Raw genomic sequence first — 18620 nt, 5'->3', positions numbered from 1 at the left:
AAGAGACGTGTGTGTGAGTACCAACTAGGAAGAAGAGAAGGAAAAATAAAAAAAATAATAATAATAATAATAATAACAGCAGTTAATAGCACCATTTGGACAGTTTCAAAAGCACAAACCATGCATCTTTCTTTCCATTAACAAGGATCAAATGAATCCATTTTGGGGTGCAGCAAACTCATAACCATATTGATTAAGCACTACCATAGTTATAAAATCGGTAAACAACTCCGAATGAAGGATGTATATATGACACAAAACTGAAGTGCTTTTTAGCTTCAGGACAAAATGCCAGCTCTCCCAGATGCGAAAGATATAATAGCATATACAGGAAAGACCAAAAACATACAAATGACCCACGAATAACCAGTCGTTACTTTATAAAATGCTTTCATCATTTGTTCACTCTCTTTTCTTTTGTATTTCACCCATCAAGTAATGGGTTGTATTCACCTTTATGAAAAGGTGGGAATGTAATCTAGATGGGCTTACTTCTTTGTCTCCTATTACTTTCTTGAAACCTTGGAGCTGCAGGGTAATAGAAAACAAAATATATCAAGATATATGCAGCATTTAAAGTACAATTACAATGTTAGTTACGCGGTTACATACCAAGTCCATTAGCCTCAGATGTCTTCATGATTCTAAGCCTTTTTACGGAGCTAAGAAACATCCTGAATATGAATCACAAGAGCAATGTGATAGTCAAAACCAAAGGAAATAAGAAAATGACCTCAAGTCAAGATCCCAATAGCAGAAAACCTGAACTTCTAAAAGAAAGCTAAAAAGGTAGTATGAGATGGCAAAACTGGGCAAAACAAAAATCGTGTTCTTTTATTTTCTTCTTCTTCTTTTTACTTTTCTTAGTTCATACCCAGTGGGTGGAATACATCATCCTTTGTTTTTCCTTTTTCAATGTGAAGGTATAAAGCATAGACATTACTAACAGATTAACCTTATTACTTCTTTCCCCCCACTTCAGATTTAGAACAAAAAGATGCATCTTTCCAGGGGAAGAAAGCCTAAAACACACAGAAGTTCACCAAACACTAAAACAGAAAAAAGGAATTATGGGTGAGAGAGGAGGATTCAGAGTGTTTTGCAGTTTAAGGTTTATGACGGCGTGGGGATTGCAGTAAGACGTGAAAAGGTTTGAAATGAAATTCCCTAAGAAATCTCAAGGGTTTGTTTAAAACAACCTATAATATGGTTCGTCCAAGAACTTAGCCGATTGTTGATGTTATCAATTAGTATAATAGTAGTAATAATTATATTTCTGATGAGTTGCTGCTATGTTTTCGTCATAAATCATGTAATTCTTTGTTGATGGGATAATTGAAGTCAGGGATTTGGATCCTGTATAATCAAGGCATTACATTAAGTAGACCAATTATCACCAGCATTAAGCCCTAAGGGGGTTCAGGAAATCAGGTAAAGGAAACAGCCAACCAACAAAATAAAATAAGATTGATTCTGCATTTCCATAGACATGTTTGACTACATGGGTCCTTGAGCACTTCAAGGACACAAATGGAAGTGACATTCTCACCAGTTGGTCTCGTAGGGAAACTTTAATACGAACAAATGGTTTAAGGATGTATATTTGCAAAGCACTAACATATATGGTAACAAATTGCAGTACTATAGATTTACATTCATATTGAGGGGGATGCTAGGGGAAGGAGAAGATCAAAACTAACATGGTTGAGTTAGTAAGGAAAGATATGATAGCATGTGGTTGACTAAGCCTATGGTCGATAGAGCGGAATGGAAAATAGGACTTGTAGTCAACCCCAAGTAGTTGGGAAGAGGCTTTGTTGAGTTGAGCTAACCTAGTTTCATAATGGATAATTAATAATTCCATCCTTTAATACGCAACAATTTTTTGACCAAAAAAAAACCCTATCCTTGACTCCTTATATATATATATATATTTGCAAAATTTGACATGAAATATAATGGATTTTTTATATATGACAGTTTCGGCCGATTAAATTCTAACCAATTAGATGTATGGAATGATTTGTATGTGTCACCAATATTTTACTTAATATTTAAATTAAAGAATATGTTGTTTTTTTTTGTCTTTTTCATTAAAGTAGAGTTTGTAGACATAAGCATATTGTCTGCGAAAATGTTGAACATCTTATTAAATAGATATGTTCTATCCGGTTTTGCTTGCATTTTGAGTTAAAAAGTTTAAGCAAGTCAGAAAAATTTAATGCTTAATAATTTTGTAAGTTGATATATTTAGTGTGTCTATCACGATTATTAACTGTTAGAGAGTCAGACTATAGATTTATTTTAGTTTTAGTGACCAGTTCTGAGTCATTTCCAGACCTTCAATTTTAATATCACTGAATAGAAGAAACAACTTAATACATTGACATATAAAAGTGAACAAAGATATATCTATAATTGGCAAACAGAAACTATCATTAAACTCTCAAAACTGATCTCTTTTTATATCAAATTTGAGATGTTATGAGCATTATACATACAATTTTTTATTTGTTATTCTGTAGCTTTCTTTTACGTCAATATGAATAGTTTGTGTATGTTGTAGGTTTCAGAAAGTTTAAGAGCAAAGTACAATAGTATTCTTTTAGGGAAGAAAATACTTTGACAGATTTGCATTTATATTAAAAGTAAAGAACTAGAACCCAACAAGCAATTCTACCTTCTTCCTACTTTAAAGACCTGCAATGCTACAGATGCATGCAGATAACATCAAATCAGTCTTTCTTGGTAAATCCTACATCACTACTACACATGCAACATTTGCTTTATTATATGGATTAGGACTTGATGTCTAGGTTTGAAACTAAAAAGTATAAAATTATATATGCATATCATGTGATGGCAAACACTGAAGCAAAACATTTTATTATCTATTCAAAAAAAAAATTGATATATTTTGTATAATGTTAATAATCAATGAAGGAAGATATATACCCCCAAGGAACATCTCCAACAAGCATCCAGTCTCCCTCTTTGTCTTCATAGGTGAGCACAAACCCAGATGATCCATCCAATAGTTTTGAGGCTCCAGTTTTTTCTATCATATAGTCCTCCTCTATGCTTGATCCTAGACACACAGATAATATGACGATCATTCACCGAATGGTATAAGCAACAACTACATCAAAGACAAGCTAGAAAACCAAGCTTTTAGGCAATCTTTCTAATTATTTAACTCTCCAACATAAGAGATTAGATTGACCAACTTTCAGAATCAGCCAAAGCTCATAGCATGCCAAAGCTTATACAGAAGATAATAGTGGCATCCTTGAACATGAAAACCCCTATTTCATGGTCACAACTCATGCAAATTATATTTGAATGACCAAGCTTTTGACTGCATAAAATCAATGTTGAATAGCGCCTTTTTTTTTTTTTTTTTTTTTTTTGGGGGGGGGGGGGGGGGGGGGGGGGGGATTTAGAAACATAATGTAATGGAAAGAAAATAAACAATAATCTGAATTAATTTTGAGATCAAGCTAGGAAGGAGAAAAAGTAACTCACGTCTTGCGCTGAGGTTTGATGTTGATTTACAAAACATTTCTTCCAATGTTTGCGCTAAGGTCTCATAGCAGCTATGAGCATTCAGATCTACCTTTCTTCCAATCAGGATTCCATCCATATTCACCTTCACAAACGGGGAAGTCTTGAAGAGTCCTTTTTCCTTACCATTGTTAATGTTCTTTTTGCTGCCATTGTTAGTCATGTCTACCAAACCATCCTTGCTTTTACTTTTCTCAGTTGTTGAGTTAAATTCTTCAGAGGGTGGTGATTTTGTTTGGTTAACCAAGCTGTTCATTCTATAAGCTCTTATAGGAGGCCATCCAACAACCTGATTGCTTCATGCATCAAATTGCAATTTAAAAAAAAAAAGAAAGTCAATCACATTGGATTATCAAATAAATGTCATGTGAATAGACAGTCATCTCAGCAATATAATGTTCCATAAAAAACAAGAAGACCCAACTTGTGGTTTTGTGGATGAAAGAGTATCACTGAGGCTAACGAAGCTAGTGATGGAGTACACATGATTAGATGGTAATCAGGCAAGGGTACCAAGAAAGTACAAGGGTAACAGATGGTCTAAAGATGCCTAAATGATGCCAAAAAAATTGTTAACTATCTAATAGTGTAGTCACAAAGAGAACCAATGCCATAAAAAGGATTGATTTTGAAATTTCCAAAAGGTCTATTATTCGTAATGACATTGACTTCTTGGTATACTCATGGCAGATAATTACCAGAAACATCCCTTAGTTCACAGTTATAAACATTTCAAAGTCACAGGACCAATGCCATGCATAAACAAATTTAAACCCAAAATACAAATTCAAACACTAGTTTCCTATCATTTTTAACAAAGGACCACTAGCATCCATTCTAATATGGAAGGTTATTGAAATATCACTTGATGTTGATTCAAGCACAGATACGGACACGGAGTATGGGTACCACACAATACGGATGCAATGATACGACAAATTTTAAAAAATGGGACACAGCAGGGATACGTAAAATAATAATGATATAATATATTATTATACACACAAAAATGATTTTTGCCGAATGTAATTACTAATTTACAGCTTGAAACTAGATGGATGTTTTTTTTTCCTAAAACTTTATATTACTTTTCTAATTAACTCATAATACGTTTTAACATTACAATTACATTGGAACCTCGTTTTTCAAAAAAACATAATTACAAAACTACCCAACATGTCTTGAAAATGTCCAGACGTGTACCCGTCGTGTCCAAGCAGGAAAAAAAAATTCAAATTCCAAGACACTTCTATCCGTGTCAGACACATCACTGACTGTGTCCCTTGCCTGACCAAGTCGGACACGGCCTCAGTATCCCTAGAGGAGTGTGTGTGCTTCCTAGATGTCTTTAGGGAAGCTAACTTCTACAAAAGCCTGCAAAGCATTGCTTAAATTACATAATTGATGGCATACAAAAGGACAACAAACAAACAATGGAGCTAAGCTCCAACGGTCCAACGAAAACCTCTGGTTGAAATTGACAAGGGAAGTGCAATGACACGAACTACGACATTTGTGTTATGCAAGCACACGTCGTTCATCCATGGTCTAACTCTATTTTGGCTGACACAATTTCCCACAGGGAGCCAAGCCATGAGAACCCCATGTCAAAATGAGGGAAGAATTAGGAAACTTCACAACCAAACAACAATCTTTGCCATCTAAAAGTATCAAGACATTAACCCTAAATTGGAGCAATGGTATAGACACTATACTTGAAGAAATATAAGAGAACCCTCATATCCAAAACAAAACAAAAAAAAAAAAAAATTGTAATAGATTCAGTATTGTCAGAATCAAGTGCCAGGAACTCCAGTCATTTTTTAATATAACATCAGCACCCTTTCATGCACGTGGGCCATTGCAAACTTGAATTGAAGAAAATATTGGGCTCCCTAGGGTACCAATAATGTAGTATCCCCGTCCAATAGTGAGAGATTATTTCTTATTAACAAGACAAATGGTGAACGTCTATTGGACGAGGGTACTACATTGTTGGTACCCCCATTTACCCAATAAATTCTCCTTGAATTGCAAGTAAAGTAATTAACTTATTAGAGAAGAATCATTCCTACTAAATTTTAAAATTGTGATGTTGGAACAAGGGTGCCAACAGTGATGGTGAAAACAGATATTAAACATGAGCAAAACAGCGTCAACAAGGCTTCAATGCACATTACAATACCATTTGTCACCAACAATCTAAATTGGTACCCAAACAGATTTCCACCTCCAAGACAATGAAACCAACAGTTTTTTTATTCAATTGCATCTTGCACATAGCAACCTACAAAGAATGACCACTGATGACCGAGCAACCTCTCATTTTGCAAGTCTGCCTAATATTTAAAGAGACATGGCAAATTCTCTCTCCGAGTTGTCCCCATTTTTTTTGCATTATAACCAAAAGTTTTTCATGTTAATACTGGTTTGTGGTTGTTCTTTTGTCATAGATATTACTAGCTTTTTTTCTAATTTTCCTTTCTTTAAGAGCTAACAAGCTAATCAGGCCTCTATCAGCACCCAACTTATTCCCTTGATACATCACATATACAGTCCCCTGTCCAACATGCATCAGGCAATTATGGGATAAAACTTCTATGTAGTATAGCCCCAGTATAGATGTTTGATATTCCAAACACATTTAGAGTTAAAAAGCAGAGAATAAAGAAAAAAGAACACAAAAAATGAAACAAAAGCACATTTGTTTGAAGCATCAGATTCCTTAAATCCAAAATTGCATAACCAAAAAGTAAAGAATATAATTAAAGCAACCCAATTCAAAATTTAATTGACAGAGTTGAACAAAACTAAAACAACAGAAAAAGACCCAAACAAGGGGGAAAAAGAAAACCCATCCAAAATCATCAAATCAAAGTCACACAAACATAAAATAAATAAATAACACATATATGCACACACATACACCACAGTAAAGAATATTAGCAGAAATTAACAACAAAATAAAAAAAAGGGTATGAATGAATTATTTTACCTGGCACCATTTGCAGGTGATGGCACAGAATCAGCAGCTCTCTTGGTACCAGAAGAGACATTAGCTTTGGTCACAGAAGAAGATGATGAAGATGATGATGAAGAAGAAGAAGCTTTAGTAACCACAGAAGGGAAATCTTTAGCAGTCAATATCCTACCAAACTGACCCCATGGAGTTGGAACTTGTTTAGACTTCAAAACACCACCACCACCACCTAGACTCAACCCAAGACCTAATTGAAGCTCAGACTCATCTGGGTATGATGAAGAAACCTCGGATGAGAAGACCATGTTATCCTCCTTTGACACCGTCGACATTGACCCAGTTGTTGAATTCAGTACCAGTGCCTAATAATCCCAGAAAGTAACAGGAGAGAGAGAGAGAGAGAGAGAGAGAGAGAGACGCTGTTTGGTGGGTGTGAAGATGCAGGAAGGAGAGAAGAAAGGTAATGAGAAGCTGGTGGAAGTAGTGATTAAGTGGGCCCCACCTGTCTGCTTTCCGCGCCTTACTACTCCATCATCCTCCATCCTTTGTCTTTTCCTTCTCCAAGACTCCAACCATCTCATCAATGTCTTGTTTTTTTTTTATATTTTCTTTTCAAGATATTATCCAAATTTGATAAAATGGGCGCAGCACAATTCCTTACTAAAAATGTCCCAAACTCAATTATAGAAGGTGATTGCTTTAGGGTTTGAAATTTCAAATATACTATCTTCATGATTACTATTTTTTTTTACTAATTAAAACTTTATTTTATTTTTTATTTTGAATGTACAAAAATGCAATTCAACTACGGAAAAATAGTTATCAGATTATATTTGGAGTGAGCTTCTTCTCCAAGTTGCATGTATAAACCCATGTATGTCAGATCAATAAAAACGCTGAATTCCAAAATGAAGTGATTGTGATGTTTCACCTCGTCTGGGAGAGAAGTTTATGTCATTTATGTATAGACACAAAAATATGAACACCAGACGAAAAATGTGCAAAACAAACATTTATTACAGCTAGAGTTTATGACGATATCATGTAATTATATTATTAAATTTAGCATCTTAAAATATTTTAATACTTTCGAACATAGCATAAACATATTTTTATATGATTTCAGTGAGTAAGCTAACTAATTTTTGGACTTATATTTTGTTATTCTTAAATAAATTTCCTTTTGAGCCAAAAACACAAATAAATAAATAAAATCCCTTTAGAAAATCACATTTTGGCATAAAAACCGATTTGTGATACCAAATTCTCTGTTGTTGTTGTTGTTGTTGTTGTTGAGGTTGTGGGGGTTGAGGGTCTTTAGATGAAGCAGACCAAGGGACAAAGTAGGTGCAACTGTAATATCTCTCATTATATAGATAGTATAGCATTTATCACGATAATATACGAAAAGTAGGTCTACACTATAGACAAGAAAGAGTGGAGCCTACAAGGACGTGTTCCAAACGACAAGCCGACAAGGGTGGGACCAAAAGTCACAAGTCTCAACACCTTTTGGGTTTGGGTCGGGGACACGTGGAGCGCCAGAAAAGCTATGAAAAGTAGTAATGGAAATGGGAGACCTCAACCATCCTAAGACTTTGTTTGGCTATTTGCCATGGACAGACCGACATTGGAAATATAAACGGATAAGAATTTGATTTTTAGTTTCATGAATATCCCCATTGGAAAAAAAAAAAAAGAAGAAAAAAAAAAAGAAAAAGAAAAGAATATCCCCATTGGATTCCATACTATTTGATGGAGTATAATATATATATTTTAATTTTTAAATTGATAAGTTTTTATTTTATTTTAGAGTTATATTAAGAGTAATTTCAATTGATAAGTTCCTTAAAATAAAATAAAATAAAAAACACTAATTTCAATTTTTAAGAGCATATTAAGAGTATTTTGAAATTCCTTAAAATAAAATAAAAAAACACTAATTTCAATTTTTAAGAGTATATTAAGAGTATTTTGAAATTTTTTATAACAAAAAAAGTGTTGAAAATTGACGGTCAACGTATGGGAGGAAATTTTCACGTGTTGGTGTATAAAAATATGCAAAAAAATAACACCATTACAGTTTAATATGTGTATATAAATACCTAATATTTGGAAATATGTGACCTTTCAAAAAAACAATATGGGAGGAAATTTTCACATATTTTCAAATATTAGGTATTTATATACACATATTAAACTGTAAAGGTGTTTTTTTTTTTTTTTTTTTCCTTTCTCTAGCAGCTTGGACCCCATGAGTTTGGCGTAAGGGTAACGTTGAAAAAATAAATAAATAAATAAACTAATTTGAAAATAAATTGGTAAAAGTATGATTTATTTGTACTAATTATTATTATTATTATTATTATTATTATTTTTAAGATTTGATTGTCTTTCAGCTCCAAAAGTAAGATTATGAAAGAATTTTCCCAATTTTATTTTATTTTTTCCTATATGAGAGACGTTTTTTTTTTCTTCAAACCTTACATGAGCTTAGAGAAAAAAACTATTGGATATATCCAAATCCATAAGTTTCAATAAATTTACTCCTCCAAAGAGTGGATTATATTTATATGCAGAATATATATTATCTCCCGACTCCCTAGCCTATATATCATCATTATTTTCTTATATTTTGCATTAATAATCAATAAAATATATTATGTTAGTAAATTCAGTCGAGTACACACCCTTCTAATTTGATCCTTTCAATCAATCATTGAAGGATGGTGATTCTCTCACTCTCAAGTGGTTTCCATTTTGAAATCTATCAGAAGAAATAAAGGGTAGAAACTGAGGCCTAATAATGACTTGTGGTTTTGTTCCTCTCCAATTGTCAAATGTAAATAGGAATCAGAAAAATAAATAATACTCACACTACACAATTTATACTCCAATTACAATGATTATGTATCTAATATAAGGAGATTTATATTCTATTAATTATGTCTTAATATGCTAAAGCATTTCAAACAAGTGCAAAAAAGTATATGACTTTACAAATAAGTTAATTATGGCCGGTTCTCTATGTTTTAACTATTATTTGAGTTGTTCTAAGCGTAATACGGAATAAAAAAAGGGACATATATATATATATATATATATATATATATATATATTTCATGATGGTGGTATCAGGGATGATGGTATTAAACCTCTTCGAACACTCCATAACCGACACATAGAGCCCCATCCCACATGCTCGGACAATCACGGACCATTATATCATGCTTTCCAAGACTATATTTTTCATTTCGAATCAATCCAAGTCCAATATCTATTTCAAACCAAACAATATAATTTTCATTTCGAATCAAATCCATATCCAATATCTATTTCAAACCAAATAATATAATTTTCATTTCGAATCAAATCCAAATCCACTACCTATTTCAAACAACAGCAATCCCATTTTCAAAGCAATCCCATTTTCAAATTCACATCCTGTCACATCCTGTTGTTAGGAACGCTTTCACATTTCAATAAAATGTGCCTTTACTACTATTATTAATTAAATTATTGTCATTCCAATCATAATAGTAATAACAGCAATCTCAAATGTCAAATATACATGTCCACAAATCATGTCACTTACCATTTCCTACTCTGTAATTGTACAAAAACTCGCAAAAAATTTATTTAAGATATTAAATCAAATATGGAGCTTCTCCGAAAAAATTTATGATGTTGGAAGACCAAAAACTGTTTGAGGCAAAAGAGAATAAATGAATCAAACACTCTTTATATGCTAACAAGGTTGAACTTTCACTTCTCCTTTGGAATCCGATTCTTGGGACCTGCAGTCAGTGCATGGCTTGCAAGCTGGAGTAGGGAAGTCAGAGAGACTGATCCGTAGTGTTTGCTGCTTATCGTCATTTGCAGGAACATGGACGAGAGCATCCATAACAAGGATTTCCCAGTCACGTGGTCGGAAAAATGTAAACCAGGTGTCATCTGTGAACAAAAGAAGATCTCTTGATTATAAAAAACAATGAAGCGAATAATGAATGTAGGCTTAGGATAGAATTTTTAACTACGTTGCCCCTCCAACAAATCCCCGTTCCCCTACTTATTCCCAAGTTCTACAAAAATACTGGTCATCTTTTCATAGACCAAGGATTATGCATTGGACAAATTCCAATCAATCTCTGGATCTATTAATTTTGAAAATGTTGGTTAAGGTTCGTACAAACACAAACACACACACATACACAATTATTTAGCAAGTGCTAGAAAATTAAAAATAATAAAGACGAAGAGAGAAGGAAGAAACCAAATACAAATCCGAAGTATGATACAAACCTCCACTATGAACAGCCTTCAACTGAAAGATTCCAGTTCCTTGTGGTCCAGAAATGGGGAATTTGCAGGATACAGATTGCCTCTTGAGAGCAACAGCAAGTGATGCATTGTACCAAGGACCTTTCACAATAGGCTCCCCAATAGCATCAATAAGTGCCTGGTTTTTACTGGCTTTCTCCATGGCCTTGCTGAAAGAATTTCCACAACAATGAATGGAAGTAGAACATATATGCAAAACATGGTATTCGAATGTAAATTTCACATACCCTGTTACAACAATAAATTATGAGACATTCAAGATGAATCAAGTTCTTTATGTTTTCAAACCTTCAGTTATCAATAGATGAGAGATCATAAAAGATTATCTCTGAGAGATGTAAGTGTACTAATTTCAAACTTTTGCCTCCCCCTCCCCCTCCCCCACCCCCTTCAGCACACAAAAGCAAGCTCTTGGATCTCAACACCAGATCTAATGGGCAGCTATAGGCTAAAAGCCAAAACTTAAAGAGTCTAGCTCTATAAAATTAAGCACACTACACTTTTTCATCTTACACTAGCTGTTAGCTTGACTGATATGGTAAATTCAAACTGCTACCAGTGCGGGAGATACAAGGTTCAAGTACTAGTTAAGACACATGCATGTGTATTAACCAGAGAGAGAGAGAGAGAAACTCATGCCATGGATCACAATATGATCCTCAAAATATAATGGTAAATAAGGATTTGTGTACCCAAGCCCAAATAGTAGGGAGCCAGAGATAAGGCTCATACATGTATGAGTCTGGGCAAGTGTGAAAATTAATTACTCAACATGTCTTGTGCTCGGTTCCCCTTTTCTTTCTCAAATGGAATTTTTCTAAGAGGGCAAAAACTAATAACAGTCACAAAACTCTCATCCATGTTGAGTATATTATAATGAAGCTCTCTATCTCTCTGAATTGCAAATGAAAAAAAAAAAATTAATAAAACAAAGATGCTAGTTTCACTTTGAGATAATTTTATACTCATGGCAAGAAACTTCGATCTCAAGCCTTTATGGTAGTGCCTGGCTCCGTGGCTGCCCAGAATCTCAAGGTTTTATCTCAAGACTTTATGGTAGTTCCTGGCTGCGTGGCTGCCCAGGCTCTCGAGGATGTTCTAAAACCTCAGTCACCTTTCTGGACATGGATGTTACGTTCTATAGTTTTTATTGTAATAGTTTCAATAAATAAATAGGGAATCACTTAATGTAACAAAACTTTATAATGTGCTGCAACTCAAGGTTAGGCCTGGGTTTGGAAAGAGAAGAAGATCTCAGCAAAAGAGATGAGAACTTTAGTTCAGGTAGCAAATTAATTATAATAGCCAATTTCAAAGTTCAATAAGAAAAATCTGCAAACGGTAAGAATCAAAAGGCTCACATGGAACTGCAACTCAAGTTTAGGTGTGGGTTTGAAAAGAGGAGAACATCTCAGCAAAATAGATGAGTACTTTAGTTCATGTAGCAATTTAATTATAATAGCCAATTTAAAAGTTCAAGAAGAAAAATCTGCGAACAATAAGAAACAAAAGGCTCACATGTAATAAAGAAACTTCGAAATAATGAAGGAAGTTTTCTCACAAGGAAAAAAGGCAATGTGATATAAATGATAAAAAAAGCATCACCTTCTCATAATTCCTAATGAAGTTCAAATCCATCATATCATGGAAAATTCCTTGGCTATAAGAACTGCTATTTAATGCCATCACATATAATTGCTTACATGCTATGTTCAGAGTTCAGATTACTAATCCAAAAATTATACTTCATTATATTTAGTAGTTTCCAATGTCCTGAAGCCATTAAATACATGAAAATCCAAAAAGTGCCTGAGAAGATTCTACAGACCTCCGATCAAATTAGCCATGTTTTGATTGATTTATGTCAAGTCTATTACCATAAATTGTTCTTGATATCCCAGTCTTCGTTTAAAGCGATGCTTATTTTAAAATTACTAATCACGTGTTAGCCATGAAGTCAGGTGGCTGTGGAGATTTGGTAGCAAAAGGCATCATTTATGGGGGAGGGTTATTTCATGCCGCTTTGGGAAGGAGAGAGGGGGATGGTCTTCAGAACCGGTTAGATATGTTGTTGGCATCGGAGTGTGGAAGTGCATTCGGAAGGGTTGGGATGAGTTCTCTAAACATATTAGGTTCAAAGTTCAGGAGGGCAAGGATGTCCGGTTCTGGGAGGATTCTTGGTGTGACAACCACCCATTGTCTTGTTTGTTCCCAAGACTTGTTAGGATAGCTGTGGATAGACATGCTATGGTAGCATACTGTTATCGGCTTCATAGCAGTAGGCTTACGTGAGATGTGCGTTTTCGGCGGCTTTCAGGATTGGGAACTTGATGATGTTTCTGGCCTGCTGGATTTGTTGTATAGACAGGAGGTGGATGGTAGACGGTCTGATTCTTTGATTTGGTGCCATCTCCTCATAGGAGTTTTTAGGTCCGTTCTTTATTTTTCTGCCTTGCCTGGTTTCATGGATCCATTTTCCCGTGGAAGACGGTGTGGCGTTCAAAGGCTCCTCTCAAAGTGGCGTTCTTTGCCTGGACTGCAGTTTGGGGCAAAATTTTAACCTTGGATAATTTGAGAAAGAGAAGCCATATCACAGTCAACTGGTGTTGTTTGTGTAAGAATGATGAAGAGTCTGTGGATCACAATCTTTTGCATTGCCCTGTGGTTTATGCCTGCTGACAGCATTTAGTGGGTCATGCCTCGATCCTTGAGGGATTTGATTGACGATTGGAGAGGCTTTTAGTGTGGGGGCCCACGCCCGGGACTTTTGGGGGGCATCTCCCCTTGTGTTTGGTGGTATATTTGGAAGGAGCGGAATATAAGATCTTTTGAGGGGGAAGAATCTTCTATTGGGGTGCTGTAATTTACTATTATTAGTTCTATTTTTAGTTGGGTGATGGGGAAAAATTGTAAATCTTTAGATGACATCATAGATTTTTTGGGTTCCTTGGGTCCCTAGGACCTTTCTTTGTACAGCTTTTGGAATCCGTTCCCAGTTTGAACGCTCTCTAATATACTCTTTATTTATCCAAAAAAAAAAATAATTATTTGTTGATGTTCTCGATTACCACACCATAGTACAATAGAGAGTGAAAGGAAGGCGAAGAGGTTTCACTAATACTTGGGGGTTAAAAACCATAACTACATAAGTGATTTATTATTTGGACTTATTGTTGATGTACAACGCAAACATTTGATTTATTTTCTCATATGAACATGTACACCATGACATATACCCCATACTCTCATAGACATCAGCCTCACAAGTTATTGTCTACTGTGATTTAAAGCAAAAAATAAATAAGAGAATCACTACTCCTAATGTTGGCCCCACAACACAAGGTGCAAGAAAGCTGGACTAGAGTCCTAGAAATAGACCTAATCATTGGATAATTGTATAAAGTAACTGCTCTTGAGATCAAACTTGCATGCATTCTCAAACCAGGCAGTTTGAGCTTTTACCAATGCGCAAAGCAATGACAACTTTAATTATGAAAAATGTAGAAAAATTATAATTTTCACCATATGAGATAATACAACTTACTAGACTGACAAGTAATGACACAGTGACGATTCAAAACATACAAAACCTTTTACTAATCTTCCAACTCAAACATCACCCATAACAAGCCTAAAATTAAAGAATAGCATCCGCTTGTAAATGTATGGATACATAGATAATATCATAAACCCGGTTTATTTGTTGATTCCTTTTATTCTTTACCATATTTAAAAGCCATGCTCAAAGATTAAGGAAAATAATCACCAATACAAGAAGTCTAGCATATGTCCTAAACAACAATTATCAAATTTTTTCATTTTTCCCAAGCAACAATTGTCAATTAGATCCAAATAAAGTATGTGAGCACACAGACGAGCAACAATTGTCAATTAGATCCAAATAAGTATGTGAGCACACAGACAGCTAAATTTGTGTGTTCACAATATCATTTCCTTTGAAATCTTACATAAAGGTGTACAAAAGTGAGAAAGCCGAATATATCAATCGTTTAACCAAAGTAGTATGGCATCAATGAAATGCATCAAATCAAATTCCCATTCTAGCAAACAATTACAAGATCTTATGTTCTTTTTGTCATAAACACGGCTCTCAAAAAATAGCAGCGTACCTGCTACAACCATGATAAATGGCAAGGTCATCAAGGGCACTCAAAGCAACACCACCTGTAAGGCAAAGCAAGGAGGCTGATACCACCTTACGAGCCCACGATTTGGTCCTTGACTCCTCCATTGGCTTCATCGAACTGCTTATGAGAAGCAATAATCATGGTGCGTGAGATTCAGCTCATTTTAACTCATAACTCATATCAAATGGTCAGGAAAACAACAATACTTAACCAACAAAAAACTACAATACCAATGCAACAGTTTTGTGTCCTTATTCTCATTTGATTATAAGCTTGAAGAGAACACAATAGGGCTTACCCTGAGACATCCGATGCTGGAGTGCTCTTCAGGAAGGAGATTATTCTTCTCCCTATCATCCCTCTGCTTTGCTCCCTAAAGAACCTAGTCACCAAAATGGCTTCGTCCCCTTCGAAAGTACTACAGTAAACTACGCCCAGCTACACCCGTTTTGCGACTCTGCAAGTAAAATGGTACGCACTGACTGAATTGTTACTGAAAGTTGAGTGAACACACACAACTTATGTAAAAAAAAAAAAAAAATCCTTTTCTTAACTTTGTTCCTGATCAATTAAATTCTCTGTTTGAGATTTTCTTTCAAGTACTCCTTTAACGTTCCTGACTGCTCAAAAATTCTTTCAATATACCCAGAAAATATAATAGCAAATATGTTCCTCCTTTCTTACAATCATTTGGGTCATTTGAGAAGCAGGGTAAAGAAGGTCAAAATTATTAGCGTAAAGGTGTAGGTTAAATTAAGTCTAGTGAACTCATTAGAATCAAGAGAACTTTATCGATTCATAGAGAATGTTCGAACTACCATTAGAACCAAAACCAATTTGTGTTGATCGATTGTCGACAAACTAGAAAAATAGCCCACGTGTTACAGCCAAAAATCCAAAAAATAAATAGAAATATATGGAATTGGAGAACAATACATACCTAGGGTTCGGTTTTCCCTTTCTTCGCCGTTCGTTGGTGAAGATCGTCTTCTCTGATCTTTGGTTGCACACTGTGCTGGTGATATGTTTGTGTGTGTACAACCATACCCTCCAGCCAAGACAATCAAAAATAAATGGAAGTATTATTTGACATCAACAAACTTTGAGGTTTATTATTTTAAGGTTAAATTCCATTTCTCCTTTGTATTTTGAAAAAAATTACATATGAATATAGCTTTTGACCAATATTATTTTAATTTTTTCTAAAAATATGAAATATCTTTCATACTCTTATTTAATTTAATAAAATCAAACAATTAAAAAAATATTTTAGTAAAATATAAAATTAATATGAAAATTAATATTTTACATTTCAATGACATTTCTTATATTTTTATCATTTTATATCAAAATAAGAAATTATTAAAGTCTTTTAATGTAAGGAAATTACAACTTAGTCATTATAAACTCATACAAAAGGGAGAAAAAAAAACTTTTTACACATGTATACAAGGAGAATGACAATCTTTGTAAAGGATTTTCCATTTTTTTTTTTATTTCTTCATATTATATTCTTCCTAAAATATTTATTTCCTTCCTATTATCACTCCAACTAATATAAAGGCCCCAAAATTTGTATATCCTTATATTATAACTTTCAATTTTTTTTATTTGTTTATATTATAACTTTCTTAAAAATGTTAATTCCTTCTTATTATTAAACTTTGCCCAATAGAAACCCCCAAATTTTTTTTTCCTTATATTATAACCTCCTTAAAAAATTTATTTATATCAATTGTTAGACCTTAACCAATAGAGATTTAATAGGGGCAAAAAAAATTTCTATCTTTATCTTACCTCTTTTTTTTTCTCTCTCTCATCCTCGTTTCTTTTTTCTCCAGAATTTTCCATATTCTTATTTTAACTTTTTTTACTTCTTATTTCTTCATTTTTCATTAAATATAAGTTGTATAACTCTAAGATCAATTATCTGACAAGAAAGATTAATTGGATTGACTATATATACATTAAATATTAAAAGACCATTTTTATATTTTTTGCTTAAAGCCTCAAATTATATTGAGCCGCCCCTACTATATATGAATTATGAAGATGCAAGAAAATGGTTCTCTATATTAAGAAAGGATTTTCTTACACTCCAAATAGAATTCCTTTACATTCTCTATCTCCTCCTCTTTATAGAAGTCTACCTTTGCCCTAAAATTCATGGGGGGGGGGGGGGGGGGGTTTGTTTCCTCTTAGGCTGTTCCACCACAAAGATAGGCCCGATACCAAAAATGAAGGGACTAGGCAATCATTGGAATTTCTTTTCAAATGGGTGGGCTGGGCCTGATTCGGCCCAGTAAAATTTTATGCCCCTTCAATATATATATACTTTTAAAATTTTATTAGATTGATCTGAATTTTCTTATGTTTTTAAAATTGCATCCATTTGTTTGCAATATTTACGTGCATATGCTTTGTTCTAACAATGGAGAGATGTAATTTATTAAAGGTGGTTTCCCTCGAGTCTGTCTTTGGGTATTTCATCACTTGAGGTGACAATTACTTTTCAATGGTTTTCACATGATTTAATGATTTTAATTTTCAATCCTTTGGTAAGATGTTAATGGAGAAATTATAGTCTACACGGCTTTAAAATTTTCACCTTAAGACTTCCACTTGCATTGAACAGGAGCTGGCCCTGAAAGAGAGAGAGAAAGAGAGGTTATGACAATAGGGATGAAGTGGGGGGTGGCAGTGGCAATGGCAGTGGCAGTGGCAGTGGCAGTGAGGTATGTATACATAAATGGGGTGGTGTGGAGGGAAAAATCCCCTTCTAATAAGAGTCGTCCACGTCACCACAATAAATAATTACATTTTTGATCTTTCGATAGATTACAGAAGCCTAGCACTGGTCAAGCCTAAGTTAAGTCACTATTAGCCCAAGGTCGCTGATGTTGAACTTACAGCCCGTTAACAAGATCAGTCGGTCCAAGTTGTATTCAGCCCAAATTCATTAAAGATGGAACAAGTCCTACTAATCAAGGGATCCTACATAGAAAAAAAGTTTTATAAAAGAAAAGCCTGGCATGGAAAGAATTATGAAAAAGAAATAACTCTATATGTAAAGAATAATATATATGAAATGAATTGGAGGACAAGTAAGGCGAGTCCTACCATAATTTTACCATATTTTTGTATATAAATAGAGGCATAGACCTCCAATAAAGATCATCGAGCAATATACGCTTTTCTTTAAATAATTCTTGTTAATTGTTATTTTTCTTGAGTGAGTTGTATTTTTTCTTTTAACTCTTTTAATTAAGTGAATTTTTCCACCTACACTTTGACACTGTCTGTGGGAAGCATATAGAAATATACTCCCACGAGTGATTCAAATCTTTTATGTTACTACGATCTGGAAAGTCAATTGGAGGATCTGCAGCAGCAGCTGAATAACAGATGGAGTTAATGCAAAAGATGCGAGAAGAGTTCTTGCATCAATTCAAAACGCTTCGTCAAGCGAACGAGGCCAACACGACTCAGATTACATTGCTTCAGCAGAGGAGCAATGCTCTCCAAGCAACTATGGCGCAGATAGCACCGCACCACCACCAGGTGATGCAGCGGGACCTCCCCCCAAC

At 34.3% G+C, this 18620-nt stretch overlaps 2 protein-coding genes across 2 annotated transcripts; both read right to left on the bottom strand.

The window, feature by feature from the left end:
* Positions 1-103: 103 nt before the first annotated feature.
* LOC132306683 (auxin-responsive protein IAA13-like) lies at positions 104-6989 on the bottom strand. Its single transcript, XM_059804186.1, has 5 exons — positions 6560-6989; positions 3526-3860; positions 2956-3088; positions 613-674; positions 104-528 (listed from the first exon to the last, which is right to left on the bottom strand). Exons 1-5 carry the CDS (start codon positions 6874-6876, stop codon positions 479-481), a joined length of 897 nt encoding a protein of 298 aa, XP_059660169.1. The 5' UTR covers positions 6877-6989; the 3' UTR covers positions 104-478.
* Positions 6990-10021: 3032 nt separating this feature from the next.
* On the bottom strand, positions 10022-16121 carry LOC132306682 (uncharacterized). Its single transcript, XM_059804184.1, has 5 exons — positions 15974-16121; positions 15332-15490; positions 15016-15150; positions 10847-11034; positions 10022-10498 (listed from the first exon to the last, which is right to left on the bottom strand). Exons 2-5 carry the CDS (start codon positions 15388-15390, stop codon positions 10293-10295), a joined length of 588 nt encoding a protein of 195 aa, XP_059660167.1. The 5' UTR covers positions 15391-15490; positions 15974-16121; the 3' UTR covers positions 10022-10292.
* Positions 16122-18620: the final 2499 nt, after the last annotated feature.

Source organism: Cornus florida, unplaced genomic scaffold, assembly GCF_030987335.1.
Source record: "Cornus florida cultivar Cherokee Brave unplaced genomic scaffold, ASM3098733v1 CherokeeBrave_3.0.0_Hap2_Chr05, whole genome shotgun sequence".
Taxonomy (NCBI): domain Eukaryota; kingdom Viridiplantae; phylum Streptophyta; class Magnoliopsida; order Cornales; family Cornaceae; genus Cornus; species Cornus florida.
This window is presented reverse-complemented; position numbering and strand designations above follow the sequence as displayed.

Coding starts and splice junctions, on each gene's coding strand:
- LOC132306682 (XM_059804184.1), bottom strand. CDS start 15,390: ATGATAGGGAGAAGAATAATCTCCTTCCTGAAGAGCACTCCAGCATCG. Junction 15,151..15,331: donor CCAGCATCGGATGTCTCAGG/GTAAGCCCTATT, acceptor TCTCATAAGCAG/TTCGATGAAGCCAATGGAGG. Junction 11,035..15,015: donor ATTTATCATGGTTGTAGCAG/GTACGCTGCTAT, acceptor AAATTCTTTCAG/CAAGGCCATGGAGAAAGCCA.
- LOC132306683 (XM_059804186.1), bottom strand. CDS start 6,876: ATGTCGACGGTGTCAAAGGAGGATAACATGGTCTTCTCATCCGAGGTT. Junction 3,089..3,525: donor ATCAAACCTCAGCGCAAGAC/GTGAGTTACTTT, acceptor CTGTGTGTCTAG/GATCAAGCATAGAGGAGGAC. Junction 529..612: donor ATCTGAGGCTAATGGACTTG/GTATGTAACCGC, acceptor ATTACCCTGCAG/CTCCAAGGTTTCAAGAAAGT.